Source organism: Vulpes vulpes, chromosome 12, assembly GCF_048418805.1.
Source record: "Vulpes vulpes isolate BD-2025 chromosome 12, VulVul3, whole genome shotgun sequence".
Lineage (NCBI taxonomy): Eukaryota > Metazoa > Chordata > Mammalia > Carnivora > Canidae > Vulpes > Vulpes vulpes.
Genome location: NC_132791.1, coordinates 56,121,007 through 56,140,747, shown reverse-complemented (window position 1 = coordinate 56,140,747; position 19,741 = coordinate 56,121,007). Strand labels below are relative to the sequence as shown.

General features: G+C 34.7%; 1 protein-coding gene across 1 annotated transcript in view; it reads left to right on the top strand.

The window, feature by feature from the left end:
* Nucleotides 1-19,741, top strand: part of ADAMTS19 (ADAM metallopeptidase with thrombospondin type 1 motif 19) — a 227,368-nt gene that overhangs the window by 110,860 nt on the left and 96,767 nt on the right. The window contains exons 9-10 of the mRNA XM_072728643.1: nucleotides 17,866-18,006; nucleotides 19,460-19,610. Coding sequence (XP_072584744.1) covers nucleotides 17,866-18,006; nucleotides 19,460-19,610 — 292 coding nt within the window. The remainder of the gene's footprint in view (nucleotides 1-17,865; nucleotides 18,007-19,459; nucleotides 19,611-19,741) is intronic.

Genomic DNA, 19,741 nt, shown 5'->3' with positions numbered 1-19,741 from the left:
CAGGCTGCAAGCTCTAAGAGTAATGAACCATGCCAATGTTTTATTATTGTGGAATTCCTAATGCATTTGATAGTGCATGTAACATATTAGGCATTCAGTAAATATGTATACAATAAGTGAATGTTTTAATATAGTAATTTTCATAGTAAAAATAATCTTATGTCTAGAATGACAATGAAAATTTGTTAGAGAAAAGATGCTATATGCACAAAGTGTTTAGAATATTTTAAAATATATGAAACTTTTAATAAGTTATCAGGTAAAGTTTTACAAAAATAATGTTATGTGGGATGCCTGGGTGACTCAGCAGTTGAGTCATGGTCTCCGGGTCCTGGGATCAAGTTCTGCATCAGGCTCCTGTAGGGAGCCTGCTTCTCTCTCTGCCTATGTCTTGGTCTTGGTCTCTATGTCTCTCATGAATAAATAAAATCTTTAAAAAAAATAATATGTATTTGTAAATATACCCAAGGCTACATGGAGTGACCCTTTATTCCATTATGCATATACAGAAATGATTCCCCACAACCTAGAAGTGCTCCCCCCCTCAGGTCTTCCTATCATAATAATTGGAAGCTCCATCGTTCCAGCTGCTCAACCAAACAGAGTGAAATTATCCTTGAGCCCTCTGTTCCTCAGTCTCCACATACAATCCATCAGTGTTGCTGCTGCCATCATAATATATCTATATTCTGTTTATATCTCACAAATTCTACTTTTGCCACTCTGGACCAAACCGCCATCCTCTCTCATGTGGATTATTATTTTTTTTTTAATTTTTTATTTATCTATGATAGTCACAGAGAGAGAGAGAGAGGCAGAGACACAGGCGGAGGGAGAAGCAGGCTCCATGCACCGGGAGCCTGATGTGGGATTCGATCCCGGGTCTCCAGGATCGCGCCCTGGGCCAAAGGCAGGCGCCAAACCGCTGCGCCACCCAGGGATCCCCTCTCATGTGGATTATTAAAGTAGCCTCCTAAACAGTCTTACTTTTTCAGCCCTTGACTCTCATAGCCAGTTTCAACTCAGAGCCAGGAAGACTCCTTTGCAGCAAAGCAAATTCTCCAACTTCTTTTCATAAAACTTTCTAGTAACCTATCTCACTGGTAAAACCTCCAGCCCTCCCAATGGCCAGGTAGGCCCTATCAGTTCTAGCCCCTTTCCCTTTCAGGTTATCTTTCCCCTCCTTACTAATAGGGCTCCAGATACATGGGCTTATTTTTTGTAACTCAAAACACCCACTTCAAATCCTTTTCCTTTCTAATTTAGGTATCTGCTCAAAGTATCGCCTTCTCAGTGAGACCCTTCTGTTAACATTTCTTAAAAATGTAGATATAACCATAGCCCCAGCTTATGCCCCTCTACCTGTTTTAATGTTTTTCATAAAACCTTTCCAGTTCCAACTATATATGTCTGTCAATCTATTTGTATGTATATAGTGAATTCTTAACTCCGTAGTTCACTTTATATTCCCAGTATCCTAGAACAATAGAACTTGCATACCTGGCACAGTATGCACTCAAAATGTATTTATTAAATGAAGATAAATTTGTTATTTCTAAAAGCATAGTCTGCATAACCTTCTATGCTCTATATTAGAGCTGAATATACAAATGTACTAATTGTCTAACTAAAATGAAAAGAAAAATAGTCTTCTTAAGGAACTTCATTGTTTTATCTAAGTAATATGTTGGCATTCTTTTCACATTAAAAAATTCACATGAGGGTTCACATTAAGATTTGGGTTGAGCAAAAGTTGAAAAGACATCGACATCTCCCATTCCCATTAGAAATACTCAAAAATTCCCAAAGGATAATTTTTAAAAATATAAATAGCCAAGATAAAGAGCCAGAAGCAGGAACTTCCACATGGTAGAGGTCAGAATCTTTCAGTATAAAAGAGTTACAGTTTCTCATTCACTGGGGGGCTAAATCTGGTACTGGCTGAAGTTGCTGAGGGTTAAATGCACTCTGGTGAATGGGAACCAAAGCTTCACAGCCCCCTTACATGGCAACATGTATTTCCATCCAGCTGGAAGCAAGTAGCTTGCTTCAGGACATGGAATGAAAAAAAATCCATCAGGATTAAACAGATTCTAATTGCAGAGCTTTAGAGCATTGATGAAAATATTAACAAAACAGACAAGTTGCCACAATCATAGTAGGAGGTTTTGTTGTTGTTTTGTTTTTTGTTTGTTTTTGTTTTTCAATAGGAGCCCAACATGGAACTCAAGACCTGAGCTTAGATCAAGAGTCAGATGCCTAACCAACTGAGCCACTCAGGTGCCACAATAGCAGGAGGTTTTAACAGAATTCTCTGTAACTGTTAGGTCCACTGAAAAGAAAGATCTCTGTGGAAGAGAAAAGATTTGAACAACTAGAAAGATTGATATACTGAGCAGACATAAATAAAGCCACTTGATAAAGAAAATCTATTCTTTCAAAACATGCCAGGTATTTATGAAAAATAACTATATATTGTTTTATCCTTTAAACAAATTTCCTAAAATTAATATACAGATGAATTTTTTATCACAATACACTTAAGTTAAACAACCAGTAGCAAAAAGAAAACTAAAAAATACATACATTTAGAAATTTATAAGCATATTTTTGAAAAACTCATAGATCAAAGAAGAAGTCATTAGGGAAACCAAAAGACTTTCACTGTTAAACAATAACAAATATACCACTTTGCAAGTTTGTAGCATTGCAGATAAAGCAGCACATAGAGGAAAATGAATAACTTTAAACACATATATAAATATAAATGATGAAATTAATGATCTAGATTTTCATATTAAGAGGTTAGAAAAATAAAAAAAGGTATTGGAAGAAAGAAACGGCAAAGAGTAGGAACTAATAAAATAGAAAAATGCAATGAAATGAAAAAGTCAAAATTAAATCTATGAAAATGCAAATAAAATTGACAAATATAAAACTGAACCAGGAGAAAAAAATGCTCAATTCACCAGTATTAGAAATGAAAAAGATGGCATAACAGATACCAAAGGTATTAAAAAGACACTAAGAAAATACAGTGAATACTGTCATGACAAAAAATTAAAAACAGATGAAATGGGAAAATTCTAAGAAAACATAATAGGACATAAAGCTCTATAACCATTTAAAGAAATTATATCAGCACATTAGAATCTTCCCAAAGAAAACACCAGTTCAGACATAGGAATAGGTTCAATGAATAAATAATGCTAATATTAATCTAATTTTTGTAGAAAATAAAGGAACACTCTACCACTCATTATTTGAGGCTAATATTAATGTAATATAAAAATCAATAAGGGACACTTATGAGGAGGAAAGCTCAGTCCTTTATTATCTGAGAATGATACAAAAATGAAAAAAAATTCAAAATAAAACAACACTATATAAACACAGTTAATACAAGAGAAAGTTTATTTTGTATCAGGATGCAAAGGTCAATTATCATTTAAAAATTTTCATCACAATAGATTAAAGATAGAAACTATATAGTATCTCAGATGCCCAATAAGACAAAATTTAGTGATGTGTATTTACCAAAATTGATGGGAAACATCATTTTTTTTTTTAAGTAGGCACCATGCCCAGTGTGGAGCCCATTAGGCTTGAACTCACAACCCTGAGGTAAACACCTGAACTGAAATCAAGAGCCCGACACTTAACCAACTGAACCACCCAGGCACCCCTGGGAAACATCATTCTTAATGGTGACATCTTAGAAACACTTCTACAAAATTGAGAAAATCACATGGATCTTACTACATCTAGTTCCATATATGTCCTTGAGACACAAAGCATGGCAGAAAAACGAATAAGAGCTGTAGAGATGAGAATGGAAGAAACATGACTGTTTTAATTTGCAAATCATGATTTCCCTATATAAAAACATGATGTAATGTAGAAGCAAAGTGTGGAATTAATTTATGAATTTAGTAAGATTATTAAATATAAGATAAATACACAAAAATCAGCTGTCAACACAAAAATAGAAAATGTCTTTAAAAAAGAGAATACTGTTTACTGTAGCAATAGAAAACACAAAATATGTAGGAATGATTCCAACAAAAGGTAGGAAAGTATATACCATTATTTAAATTTACTGAATGTGTCAATGAAAATACACTATCTATATGGAAAAATTTATTCTCTTCTGATGTCAATTCTGCTATAAATGATTTAGAGATTCATGGAAATTCCAATAAATACACCATGACAGCTTCTTATATGGTGGTGGGCAGATATTTTCAAAATTTGTGTATGAGTACAAATAGACAAAATAGCCAAAACTTAACTGGAGAAGGAAGAGATGAAAGTAGAAACAGAGAAAGATGAGAAGGAGAGTAATTTGGGAATTTTCCCTAACAGTAATCAAGACCAATTTCAAAAGTATAGTATAAATATAGTATAAAGACATTATGCAAATATGGATAGATATGAACCAGTAGAACCAAGCAGAGAGTCATCAACAGGTCCATGTCTACATGAAAATCTGTGTCTGAGCAAGGTTTTGGCAGATCAGTAGAGAAAGTTGACTTTTCAGAAAAATATGATGGTGCAATTGGTTTACTGCATGTATAAAAATGAAATTGAATACTTTCAGATTACTTCTAAAAATCAATTCTGGATAAAATAAAGACTGATATATATATCACAGACAATATTTAGGAAAAAATATGTGACACTGTCTTTAGGACTTCAGGATTGAAATGATTTCCCAAACAGTACATATTCTGTGCTCTCTTTTGAAGGCAGATACAACGATTTGACATGGATCTTAGAATTGATCAGATTAAGATTTTTTATTTGTGTGATGGTTTTCCTTAATGCTTAAATTGTATTAAACTACATAACACATATAGACATACACAAATGTGTATAGTGTGTATAAATGTATATATTGCACGTATTTGTTTTCATGAAAATGTTTCATAATTTCAAAAGAAAATTAAAACTAGAAAGGAATGGCAAAATAAGCATTATTTGTATAATTGGGAAACTCAAGACAACCTACTAAAAATTTTTCTTTTAGAATAAGAGATTTTTTTGGCCTGTTACAAAAGTATATAAAAATTTTTGCTTTTCAGTACATAAGCAGCAACCACTTGGACACTATAAAGAAAGAAAAAAATTCCATTTATATTGAAGATAGCAAAAGATGAAATAAAAACAAAAAAGATAAAATACCTAGGAAATACTTACAAAGCAATGTACAAGACTTATAAAAAGAAGAATTTATATCTACACAGAGAGTCATAAATGTGGCTTAAATAAATGGAAAGATGTTTTCTGGTTTGGGATAGGAACAGTCGATATTATAAAATGACAATTATCTATATATAGATTTAGTGTGACCTGCCCAAAAATGCCAATAGAATTTTCTTTCCTTATTTTTTTTATTAGACAGACTGGTTATACATCCCATTTTGAAAAATCAACATAAGAAATGTGTTGTTACAAAAGAAAAAACAGTGGCGAGGAGAGGTTAACTCTATCAGACACTAATATATTTCATAATAGATAAAGCAGTTTGTTTTGGTGATTGAATAAAGAAATAAGTCAATGGAAGATAGAGTAAAAAAATTAAACTTGTAAGTAGGAAGAAATGTAGAAATGTAGCATATAATAAAATCTGCATTATAATTAGCGGAAAGAAATGAATCATTCAGTTAAAAAAATAACAGGAGTCTGGGGCACCTGGGTGGCTTAGTTGGTTAAGTTCCCTGACTCTTGATTTCGGCTCAGGTCATGATCTCAGGTCTTGAAACTGAGCCCCCACCCCCCATTGTGTTCCACCCTGGACATGGATCCTGCTTAAGATTCTCTCTCTCCCTGGGCACCTGGATGGCTCAGTGGTTGAGCATCTGCTTTTGGCTCAGGTCCTGATTTCATTGTCCTCAGATTGAGTCCTGCATCAGGCTCCCAGTGGGGAGCCTGCTTCTCCCTCTGCCTATGTCTCTGCCTCTGTGTGTCTCTCATGAATAAATAAATACAATTTTTAAAAAGAAAAAAAAAAGATTCTCTCCTTCCCTCCCTGCCTCCCCCCTCATTCACAGGCATGCACTCTCTCTCTCTCTATATATATATATATATAACAGGAATCTGATTCTGTACTTTATGTATCACATCAAAACACACCAAAATAATTGTAAATTATGACATTTTTTGTTTTGTTGGCTGTTTTCTTTTTTGTCTTTTATTAGGGAATGTCTGTAATTCTAGATTTGAAATCTAGAAATATTTAAAGTCACATAAAAATAACAACTTACAATAAATATCATTGCAAGGGAATAAATACAATGGTCAAAAGAAAAAGTCACAGTCAGTGAAAGTATTTGCAAGATACATGACAAAGTAGTATTTTACTTAATAAAGAGCGCATATAAATCAATACAGAAAATGACAAAAGCCCTGTTATAGAAACTGGCACCACACAGCTCATGGAGGTGTATCTACGGCTTTTATTTAAAACAAAGCAGAACAGGGACACTTGGGTTGCTCAGTGGTTGGGCGCCTGCCTTCGGCTCAGGTCATGATCCCTGGACCTAGGATCGAGCCCTGCATCAGGCTCCCTGCAAGAAGCCTACTTCTCCCTCTGTCTGTCTCTCTGCCTCTCTCTCTGTGTCTCTCATGAATAAGTAAATAAATAAAATCTTAAAAACAAAAAACAATGTAGCATTCATAGAATGCCTGTTCAGACCACAGCAATTCAACTTTCACCTATCAGATTACAGAAATCTATACAGGTGAATCCATATTTACTTCCACTATAAGGACCATTTTTTTTAACCTTGGCAGAAAAAAATTCCTGCCTTCTTCCCTATTTTCTCCTATTCTTCACAAAAGTACTCTATGGATAGCTTAAACCTCTTAACATATGTTCATATAGGCTCTCTGTAGTTTTCATTCCTAATTTTTTCACAGTTGTAGATTTACATTATTTTCTTATTTCTACTTTCCGTGTCTAATGAAATTGTGGTTCTTGAGGACAGGGGTTATGTCTAGTTTTGTTTAGGTTTTTTGTTTGTGTTCTTTTTTGTTACTGTTTTGATGTAGCATTCATTTAACATTGTCTAACATCTTTCATATGTGCTCAATAAATAGCTGTTAAGTGGTATTTTGATAACTGTGTAAGTGAGTGTAAAGTGTTGGAATGTGTGGGGAAACAGATATACATTTTTGAGAGGAGTGTAAAATGGTGCACTATTTTTGGAGGCCATGTGGCAGTTGTTTTCCAAACTTAAAAGACAACTTGTGCTTACAGTTTCAGCTCCTTTTGCCAGCTTTGAGTATAACACATTTTAAATTCTAATTTAATTTCTGTATGTGTTTCCTTGCTTGCTAGAATAGTTGAAAATCTCACCTTTTTCTGACTAAAGTTAGGCCCATTACGTAAAAAAATATGAAGCCAATAAAAATAATCAAAGATTTGAAAATGATCACTTTTATATTAATAAAACAATATTTTTTGGCCATTAGCATCTGATGACTCAGTACTTCTTTTCCTATATGTAGAAAATGTCCTTTTAAGGTATATTTTGAAATAATACAGTGGACATAAAGTTGTGGACAAAATTGTTTGTCTTGAAATTGGTACATGACACCAGTTTTGTAACTTGATTTCAGCACATTTATGATAACTTATACTTGCAACACTTTCAAGAAAATAAAAAAGCTCTAGCAGAGTTCTGTATTTTTAAAAGTTAAAAGAAAGTACATTCAATGTGTATAATTTATTTAATGATTAATATTTTCATATGATAATTAGATTGCCTACTCTGTAGAGCTGTTGAGTGTAAAATTACATAAATTATGGGAAATTGTCAAAGATGCATATGTGTTTTTGGTTTTTGTTTACTTGTTGAATGAGAATAGAAGCCTAATATACATTACTGAACTTTGGCATGGAGCCACAGCTTTTCCACTAAGTTGGCAATTCAGGAGTTTCTTCAGAACCAAGAGCCTAATGAGGCAATAAATATGCAAAGTTAGCTCCTTGAAGGCAATAAATATTTGGGGCACCTGCTAAAGTTCTAAGTATTGCCAGGGTACCAAGAATGCAGATGTCTTGTGAAGTAACAAGCCTTTGAAATCAATGACATTTGCTTACATACTCTGCTGGAAATTGTGCCTGGAATAGAACCAAGGGTAGGACCAGGTTAGAAACCTGCTTCTTCAGACATCTGCATTTCTGTTACTGGCATCAGTACTGCTGTCATTTCTTCAGTTGAGGCATCTGAAATATCTTTAACTCTTTCTCCTGTTAATTCCTCTCCTAATAAGTTGCCATATTTTATCCATTATTCATGTGAAAAAGCTATTCCATCTGTACATTACTTCTGTCATTCTTTCAGGCTTGGACTATTGCAGTACCTGCTCCCTTGGTCATTCTGCCTTAGCACTTTACCCTTCTGAGCTATCTCACGTATTGGTTCACAAATCTTTATTGCCCTTTATCTCTTAATAACTGAACTTCAAATTCTTCAGCCTTAGTTCATGAGTTTTATAGTGGTCCCAGTCTACCTCTCTCACTGCATAATCTACTTTGCTATTTCGTGGATGCAAACAATACATAATTTTTAAACTTTGTCTTTATTAATGCTTTTTCTTTTTTTTTAAAGATTGTATTTATTTATTCATGAGAGACACACAGAGAGAAAGGCAGAGACACAGGCAGAGGGAGAAACAGGCTCCATGCAGGGAGCCCAACGTGGGACTCAATCCCAGGTCTTCAGGATCACACCCTGGGCTGACGGCGACACTAAACTGCTAAAGCCACCGGGGCTGCCCTTAATGCTTTTTTCTTATTTCAGCTCTCAGTCATACTGATTAGATCTCTTCCAATTTTACTTACCCATTTAAGGTCAGGACAAATGCTATCACTTTTCTGAAATCTAAAAGTCTGGCTGGAAATTTTCTTTTTTTTTAGGTCCCTTGCATTGTTTATAGTAAATATCACTTAATTTCTAATATATGCTGATGTATACTGATATTTACAACTCCCTACACACATATACTACTGAACAGCAGTCTCTGAAAATACACTTACTGTTTAATACATTTTTTTCCCTTAGCACAGAGTGTATTGTATATTATAGGCACTCAGATATTTGTTCGAATGAGTAAGCATTTATTGTACAAATACTCATCTCTTGGACAGTCCTCTTGAGATTCAGAGTAGAGGAGAGGATAGTTGAGTTCCAGAAGTAGAAAAGAGGAATTAGTTTAGGTCAAGGAATGCAATTGCCTTAACTGAGAAAAAAAATGTTAGTTTTATAACTATATAAATATAAATATGGCAAAATATTTTTGGTACTTGATACTTTGTATTCCTATATAAAATTAGCTATGTGGAAATGCAATAATTATGTTATGTATCAGTTATGATGTGTCTACCTTGAAATCTAGGTCTAGGTCTTTCCAACAATTTCATGTAAGTCCTGAAGTCATGGACTTGGAAAGACCAAATCCAGTATTTTAGCTACTTAGATTATCTAATATAAAGTTCTGCTAATTCAATAAGAAGCCAGCTTATGCCCCCAGGAGACATCCTATCCAACCTAAATTTGGCTAATCTCTGTCAGCTTGTCAGAGGAGCACCTTTCAGAAGGGAATACAATTTTTGGTTTTCTTTCTACATTGTTGAGAATGAATGCATCAATGCATCTACTCTAAGAGAAAGAGGATATATTCTAAAGACATCTTTAGTAATGTCTAAAGGGTCAGTAGACAAACAGTAAAAAGTAAGTGAGCAATGATGATAAGGCATTACATATAATCTAAAACAACTAGGATGGGAATACGGGAACTAATAACAATTGCTATAATAGTAAAAAAAAACAAAACAAAAAACAACCCAGAGGTTCTCTTTCTTACCTCTAAAAAATCAATTGCTCCTTAAATTGTTCAAATTTAATTATTCTTTTTTTGTTTAAAGATTTTATTTATTTATTCATGAGAGAGGCAGAGAGAGAGAGAGAGAGAGAGAGAGGCAGAGACTTAGGCAGAGGGACAAGCAGACTCCATGCTGTGATGTGTTCATGAAATATATTCAGTTATTATACTTTGCTGTAGTAGAACTATTCATCATGGATATTTCTGCTGCCAATAACTAAATTGTTTGCAAAAAATTAGGTACTTAGTTTATTCTCACTGATCAGCTCTACTCTTTTGGACCAAAGCAACATGAGAGCAAATACTTTCACACTTGTTAGGATGAGTTGCATCTGTCATACATTTGGAATATTATGATCCCAAGCAGTCTTTATATAATTTGAATTACATTGTATGTTAGGTTTTTGATAAAATTTGGCCAATTTTTACAAAAGAAATTACTTCTCTGATCATTTGGTTCTATCTATTTAGGAATATGTAAAACGGATTTTTTTTTAAGGTAATATGTGACCAAAGTTAATTTTCTTCTTAAGGCCTAAATAAAGAAAAAGCAGTTTCCCCCCGCCCCCCACAAAAAAAGGGAGCCCAATGTGGGACTCGATCCGGAGACTCCAGGATCACACCCTGAGCCAAAGACAGATGCTTAATCAATTATTCTTTAATTAATGTACCTTGACCCACTGAAATTGTAAATGGTTACATGTAACCACATTGTACTCTTTTACTATTTTGTACTCTAGAGGATTCCCTATAGCAAAAGTCATAAGTATCTTCCTGTGGCACACATGCCTTGTTTGGGGTTAGAAACTACTCAGTGGGCGGGTGATAGGGAAAAAAAATATTAGAGAGATAGACTTGGGCTTGAATTCTTGTCATGCCAGCTACTCACTGAATAAACTTTAGGCAAGTCTATGTGTCCGTACTCATTTTCTTCATCCCTAGAATTTGGGTAAGTTTTCTTTTCAAGGCTCATTGTTAGGTTGTTCATACTTTAATTGCATGGCACAGTGGTTGACACATAATACAGAGTGAATGAAAAACAATAATAATTAGTAGTAGCATACTTATTTTTATGAATGCTTTAATGGACAAGGGAGATCTTCAACTTCCATTGGCCATATATGTCTCTGTTTGTTCAAGGAATCGATTTCGTATCCTTCAGAATTCTTACTGGATTGGCAGGAAATGAACTTCTTATGGAAACCCTTACAGACCACTAACACAGCTTTTGTATTTGATACTTTATTCAGACAATGATACCAGTTAGAGTAATAAGTAGTTTGTCCAAGTTAATAATCATAATGGGACTTCAGCCAGTATAGATGTGGCTGCATTCCCACAACAGATTCTCTCCAAATGTAGATTTGGATGTCAGAGTGAGGAGGTGGGAGAGGGGAAAAAATCACCCAGCTAATGAATGGTCTTATAAGAATTGGCTTTCAGTTTGCATTTCTCCAATGTATCTTGGCAAATGTGTGGTCCAGAGTCAGGCAAGCAACCTTTCTTGAGCTGATCATCTATAGACTTTTAGGGCTTACAATTTCTCTAAATCAGTAAGAGGCCACATTAATTTCAACTTGCCCTCAAATTTACAGAATTTTAGTTGCTTCTATGATTCTTTATCAGTTGGTGAATCTGTAGACATTTATCTAATATCAAGAATTCTTGTTCTCCAAACACTTAAATTCTAAATGGTGACCACTTATATGTATTACTTAAAATTTGCCAGAAACAGAAAGTAGCTCTGATATGTATACCTGCCATATATATTTGGAAGCCACAAAAGTTAACAATAATGGGAAATACATGCTAGAATTTACTGAAGAGTTTTTTATACAGGAAGAGGGTTGCATTTGTAAATACAGATAATCTGGGGAAAGCATTCTGATAAGAAGGGGATTGTACAAAAGGTGAAAATTAGATTGAAGTCAGTTTACAGATCACTTGAAAAATAAGATGAAAGCTTAGGTTTTTGTCCTATTGATCATTGCTTCTTACAATTGTGAATAAGAATAAGGTATCGTTCCTTAAGCCTTATCTCTACATAGTCTCTTTCAATCCACTGTGGCAGGGCCCAGGACTCTGCATTTTAACTAACCCAAACATCAGCATGCCCTAGGATTCTGATGCACATGTGCATTATTTCCATTTTCAGTATCACTGCTTGCCAAGGAATAGTAGAATATTTTGCCTGGGCTGGGTGGTGCCTGAGTGGCTCAGTTGGTTGATGTCTGACTCTTTGTTTCAGCTGGGGTCCTGATCTCAGGGTTGTGAGACTGAGCCCTGCATCAAGCTCCATGCTCAGTACAGAGTCTGCTTGAGATTTTCTCCTTCTCCCCCTACACCATTCTCTCTCTCTCTCTAAAAAAAAAAAAAAAAAAAAAAAAAAAAAAAAAAAAAAAAATCCTAGGAAACTAGTTTTTGGTATTAATATATTCATAACAAGCTAAAGTAATTAAAGCATGGTTTAATAAAGCAAAGGGTTAAGGGGCATGAGGTCAGTCAGACAGACATTACAGTAGTCCAGAAGTGAAGAGAATTAGCACTTGTCTTGGTTGATATAACTAGTTGTGGAAAGGGCATAATAGGTGGGAGAGCTTTAAGGAATATAGAACTAACAAGACCCAGGCATGTATTAGCTTTAAGAGCAAAGGATAGTGTGTCCTAACCCCAATAGATAGTAGTTTATACACCTTGAGGGCAGGAACTAGATCTCATTAATTTTTGTGACTGTAGTTCAGTACAGCACCCAGCACACAATGCATTCTCAACAAGCGTTTGTTCAGTTGTTAGATATGCCTGTCATACAATGTATACCAAAGTCAAAATAAAACCTTTTTTCGTAACTCTACTTTTTAAAAAATTTTTTTGACATTTCGCTGGTTTATTTTACATTGTCTTTGACTTCTGATAGAGGAACATATTTAGGGGGATCATTGGGTGGCTCAGCGGTTTAGCGCCTGCCTTCAGCCCGGGGCGTGATCCTGGAGGTCCAGGATCGAGTCCCGCATCGGGCTCCCTGCATGGAGCCGGCTTCTCCATCTGCCTCTCTCTATCTCTCATGAATGAATGAATGAATGAATGAATGAATGAATGAATAAATAAATGAGGTACATATTTAGTTGTCTTATGAAAACAAATTTAAATGATTAAAATTATTTAAAATATAATAAATAATAAACATATTTTGAATTTTTTCCCCATGAGCACACATCAGTGAACTAACATCACATCACATCCAGCCATGGAATCGTATGAAATTGTCATTTCATGGAAATATAATACACTTCCACTTAGACATAGTGACAGTTTGTTTCTTTTTTTTAAAATAAGACTTTCCATATACTATATGGCTTTTAGTGGGAAATAATACTTCATAACAAAATATTTAATAATATTTAGCACAAAAAGGTTTTTACTCTTCTAAAGAATTACTGTTTACAAATCTGATCATTTCCGAATTATGCAAAATATGTGAGTGAATTCATAAAATGTTCTCTCCTCTAACTCTTTAAACATCAAAAGGGACCATCTTCAAAATCCAAATGTTTCTCCAGCTTTCCGCAGGATATCACAAAACTTCCTGGCAGTGACTTTTAAACAAGTTGAGAAGTTTTATAAGATAAAAATATTTTTTCAGTTGACTTGACAACCATGTACAATGTTAGTGGAGAGTTTATTTGCCCAAGGCTCTTTGTCAAAATGAATTTAAACTGAGATTATTAAAATGTAGCTCAGTTGCACAGTATAAAGAGAGGTGTTGCTAATGTCTTACTTTAAGAATGTTTTCCATATAATGTGACTTGGTTTTAGAACTATATCTGTGGAGGTGTATTTCTGCTAGCAGAGAGAGGACTTTTAAAATTATCCAGGAAACAAACAAAAAAAATCATGTGCATAAATGGAGCATTTTGATTCACTGTAATTTGGTTGTTTAGAGATCTCTTTGCTTGAGCATCGGACTGCCTAGCTCTGAATCCCAACTCTACCATTAACCTCAGCACATTCCTCATGTATAGAATAGAAGTCATGATAATAGAAACATTATGGGGATATTGTGAGAATTGAGTGATATCATCATTGTAAATGATTAATACAGTGGTGCAGATAAAGGTTCACAATTATTTGTTTTATTTCATATCTGTAGCATTGGGACTAAGCAGTGTTTCCTGATAATTCCAGATGTGTGGTTTTTTTTTTTTTTTTTTAAGTCCTGTCTCATTTTAATGATAATTTTTTTCTGTTACAAGTTAAATGACTTTAGGAAAATTTAACTAACGGTAAACAATGCTTGAATCATCAGATCTCTCCATGGCTATAACTAATTTCTTACATGAGGATCAGGATCCCAAAAGGAAAATGATCATCTGGATGAGAAGTTGTAATCTTCCCAATTTGGAAAATCACATTACACTACTTTAGGAGAATGTCCAAATTGCTAAATCTTGGAAACAAAACCTCTCCTTCTCTCAAATGGACATATTATTTAAGAAGTTTTATTGTTCCTGAAAAAGACCAGTTGCCTCTCAGAAATAATAGCATTTGTGTATAGTTTGAGACACTGTACCACCACAGATGGAAGAGTTGAGCATGTTCCACAGCACAAGTGGCTGTTGATAAAACAGGGTCACCCGGCAACGTGTCCTGTGGCCAGAATCCCTCGCTGGTGGAGGTGAGACAGTGATGCTGGCAGGGACTGCATCAGAACCGTACTGCTAGAAGTGCGTTAAGGCATTTTATTCAATTTGTGAGATTCTGCCTTCCGTGCAATTTCTTATTTTAACATCCAAGCAAAGTAAATTCTTGCTGCTATTCTTTACTTGATTTTCCTTAAAGTCCACAACTTCCACCAAAGCAACTTCCTTCCACAAATACAGTAAATTACAGATGATGATGTTTATCTCTTTGTGCTTTTTGACAAGTTAAAATGATAAGATTTCTTGGATCTCTTGACCCCAGAAAAAAAATAATCATGGGTTCCTACTATATTCCTGGTACTGAGCCAGGCATTTAACATCATCCTCATATAATTTTCCTAACAACTAGTTAGGAAAGTATATTTAATAAATGAGGAAACTGAGGCACCTTTCTTTCCTTATTGTTACTTACTTGCCTCTAGTCCTCTGGGTAAGGAGTCAGGAGATACAGAATTCATATCTCTTTCAACTTCAGCATCATTTACTGTACCTCCCAATAACTAAACTTGTCCATACCTACTCAACATCATCTCTTATTTTTCCTCTTTAGCGTCAAAGTATGAAAAACATTTGTCTTCCTATTTTCCCTGTGAGTCATCCTACTAATGTGTGATATAGGCCCTATATAAAGACATTGATTAGATTAAAAAGAGAAATATGGTTCAACATAGAGCTGAATTTTTCTGAAACTAAAATATGGAACAAGATATTCAGTAATGTATTTTTAGCTTTGTTTAGACCAGAATTTGAGGAGTCTTCAGAAGTTAGCAAAGACAGTGATTTCTTAATTCATTATTTTTAACTCAGAAATTAATCACTTATTCCAGCCATATCATTTTCTTTTCTTTTTAAGATTTGATTGATTGATTGATTTGAGAGAGATCTAGAATGAGAGAGAGAGAGAGAGAGCACAAGCAGGATGAGGAGCAGTGGAGAAACAGACTCCTTGATGAGCAGGTAGCCCCACATCCCAGGATCATGACCCAAGCTGAAGGCAGGAGCTTAACTAACTGAGCCACCCAGGCACCTCTCATTTTCTTCTTTCAAAAACATGTTAAATATAATAGTTTTGAATCAAAGTTTTAATTCATCTCCATGAAAAAGTAGTTTGATCATCATGAAAATGTTTATTTTAATTTGAGAAAACATACGTGGTCTAGTTGTGATTTCCCTTAGCATCTTCTATAATAACTCTTTTATTTGGATCTAAAAATACAATGTAGATATTTTAGATCTTCACTATTTTTATTATGAAATACTATTTTACTATCTAAATCATACAGAATGAGAAAAGGAGACACTTGACTATCCTGCCATCATTTCAAACTCAGCCTGTACAAAACCAATTTTTCCCTCTTCCTCTGCCTCCACTATTAACCTTCACTCTGAGAATTCAGTAGAGATTACATGAGTTTTCTTGCAGTAGAAGTGATTCTAGACAGTGACTTGACTCAGCATTTAGGTAAGATTTATAGAGTATGATTTCAGTCTGCCAGGATCTTAGAGGGATGAGCAAGTTGCAGCATTAACTAGAAGTTAAATTGTATAATGCAAGGTAGAAAATGCTATAACAATCTTGTTCACAGAATCCTGTGCTAGGACAAAGATTATACATAGGTAATATGGAAGTTAGTAAAAGAAAACCTCATGAAGGTAACGGACAGGAGAAGTTATCCAGGCAAAGACATTGAAAGAGAGGCACTTTGAACAGGAGAGGAGAGGGAATGGAATTCATAGATGCCAGATGTGTAATGGTCAGTCACATGATTCTAGAGCCAGCCACCTCAGTTCAGACATCACCACTTTCCACTCTCTCACTGTATAACCTTGGGAAAGTTATTTCTCATCAGCAAAATTGGTGTTTTAATAGTTCCTACCTCATGGAGTCATTTAATTCAAGCTTATAAAACCCCTTTCTACAGAGTATGACACATGGAAAATGCCAAATGACAATTAATTGTAAAAAAAAAAAAAAAGACACTAGAAATAATTTGTTGAGGAGAAAATGCAGTAAAGGACTTGGAAGAAGATAAAGAGACCTTGTACCATGTTAAGAGCTGGAAAATGCCATGTAGGTAATGGGGAAGCAGAGGAATGGCAATGGATTGTGTTTTAAATAGACTTCACTAGGGCAGAGTAGGAGTAAAAGGGAGAATTGTTGGTAAAGACAAGAGGCCCAGCACCCAATAATGCCATAATAATTGTTGAGACTAAATACTTTGTAATTCTTTTTAATAGTAACAAAGGAATTGAAAGGAGGTGACAGTTGAGAGAAATATTTGGGAAGTAGAACTAATAGACTTGCCCTCTAAAACAGAGTAAATAAAATAGCCTTGGATGATCTTAGAGAAGGGGTAAATGACCTGAAGATTCTTGATTTGGCAGATTGGGTAGCAAATGAAGGCACAAAGGATAGAGTGAAAGAAAAAGAGAATATAGGAGTTAAGTAGAGGCTTGAAAGAGAAAATAGAGCAGTTTTTCAACATACTCAATTCAACATTCTCCTAGTACATCCATTTGGAGATAAAGCAGGTTTTTTTTTTAATTTTTTTAATTTTTATTTATTTATGATAGTCACAGAGAGAGAGAGAGAGGCAGAGACACAGGCAGAGGGAGAAGCAGGCTCCATGCACCGGGAGCCCCATGTGGGATTCGATCCCGGGTCTCCAGGATCGCGCCCTGGGCCAAAGGCAGGCGCCAAACCGCTGCGCCACCCAGGGATCCCAAAGCAGGTTTTTAAATAGATCTTCAACTTAAAGCTACAGATACAAGGTTTACTAGAAAAAAAAATGGCCAGGAATAGGAAGGTTTTCCAGGGACAGCTTGTGTTTTGATGAGTGGAGGAGCACAGTCTAATGAAGCAGATGGGGAAAATAATAGTTTTGATGTGGTTTCAGATTTTATAGAAGGTATGAATAAAGAATCTCAAGGCAGGAACAAGTATCTAATATGGTTGAATAGAAACATAACTATCTCTGTGTTTCATACATACTACTCTGTGAGAAATTTATCTGCAGATCATTTTGATAGAGGTGACTGAACATATTATTTACTTGATTGGTTGGGAAAATGTTTTTTTACTAACTAAAAATAATTACCTTTAATCTAGATAACATAATTTTTCAAAATAACTCAATCTGAAACCTAATTTTATTTTTGACCTTTAAAGCTAATTTATCTGCCTTTATATTATTTGTCTGTTATTTAATTGCCATTATAAAATGTTAAAATATATTTATCTAGTGTAATTTTTAATTTTAACTATATTCTGAATCAGCATGGGCATTAATCATGACAATGACCACCCATCATGTGCTGATGGTCTTCATATCATGTCTGGTGAATGGATTAAAGGACAAAATCTTGGTGATGTTTCATGGTCCCGATGTAGCAAGGAAGATTTGGAAAGATTTCTAAGGTACTGAGGTCATTTACTGTTGTTGTATTGTCAATGTTTACATGTGCCTGCTTCCTCTCCCAACCAGGGAAAGTGGCACAGGAGACTGAAGAGGACATCAGATTAGAGATCAAGGCAGTTGGTTCCAATGCTGGCTCTTCCCCTGACTCATAGTGTGAATTGGAACATATTATTTAACCCATCTGCTTCTTACTTTCCACATTTTCTTATAAAAGAACGGGCAAGATGATTTGTAAGGTTGGAAAATTATCTGTCACAGAATTTAATTGCCTCTTCAGAATTTCCCACTGGAAACATTCTCATTGCTCATCACTCAGCACATCTGTTATCACAAAGAACCTCTTTAACAAAAGCCCCACCCTTCCATTGGGATACTTCTAAACTGAATTTTTTTCATTTGGACATGGTGTTCACCATTATAATAGTCCTCATTCTCTATTTTCCCACTTTAAACAGTGAGAGCAGTTTCTCTCTGGTTGGAAAAAGAAATGAAAAATATTTATTATTGTTCTAATTTTCATTTTAAAGCCCTTGTCTTTTACTGGTCCCTTTGCTAATAAAGGAGCAACTGAAACAGTAGTGATTTGCAAAGTAGTTAGATTTGAGAGCTGCTTAAAGTATCCCCAAGTCTCACTAAGATAAGGAGGAGCACCTAGCTAGCTAAATCACTATACAGACAAATTTTGTTCAGCTTTCCGTATCATTTAAATTTGCAAGCCTATTTTTTTTTGTTAAATGAATATTAAAATCCACCAAAATATGATGTTTCCTACCTTACCCTAGGTGTGGTGTTAACTATGTGCAGTACATCCCATGCTCTTTGTCATGATAGTATAGAGACCAGTTTGCAAAACATGTAATATCTAATCTCACTGCCTCACTTGCAGCAGGAACCCTTGAGCAGTTCCTAAAGAACATGCATGTATGGCTGCCTTCACAAGAATCAGATATATGATAAAATTAAATGTCACTTTGTAAATGGAAGTTGTATTACAGAGTCAAGTACAAAAATATCTGTACTGTCAATACTTACTTGACAGAGCCCTCCATATATTTAAGTCATATATCTAAGTCCCCAATTATAATTGATTTTTTACCTTTACACATTATTTTGAGGCAAGTTACACTCTAAGTCTGAACTTCTTCATAGTATAAATGTGTATAGTAATAACATCTCACTGTGTTATGTAGGTTGGCTGAGTTAATCCCTATGAAAGACCTTTATAAAAAAAAACATTGTTAACTTTAATATTATTATTAGGATTATTTTATATAGTTGTACGTAAATGATTCTCATATATGGGATGGCTTCTATAAATATTCAGTAGAAGAACTTATAAATAAAAGTAAGAGCTTATTCTTAACATTATAAAAAATGTTTCTTGTTGCTATGCTAGTTATAACAAGTTTTTATGTGAAATTCAGAATTTTATACATATCTGCATATTGCCAGGTCAAAGGCCAGTAACTGCTTGCTCCAGACAAACCCCCAGAGTGTCAATTCCGTGATGGTTCCCTCCAAGTTGCCAGGGATGACATACACTGCTGATGAGCAATGTCAGATTCTCTTTGGGCCATTGGCTTCCTTTTGTCAAGAGATGCAGGTAAGGGTTCTGTCCAGATGCGATTTTTTAAGTGTATGTTCACATTCATTGTTTAGAAGCATTGATTGGAGGTGGGAAGAAGATGACTTTATTTCAGAGTTCGTGGCTCTTTTAAGAGCACCCCAATCTTG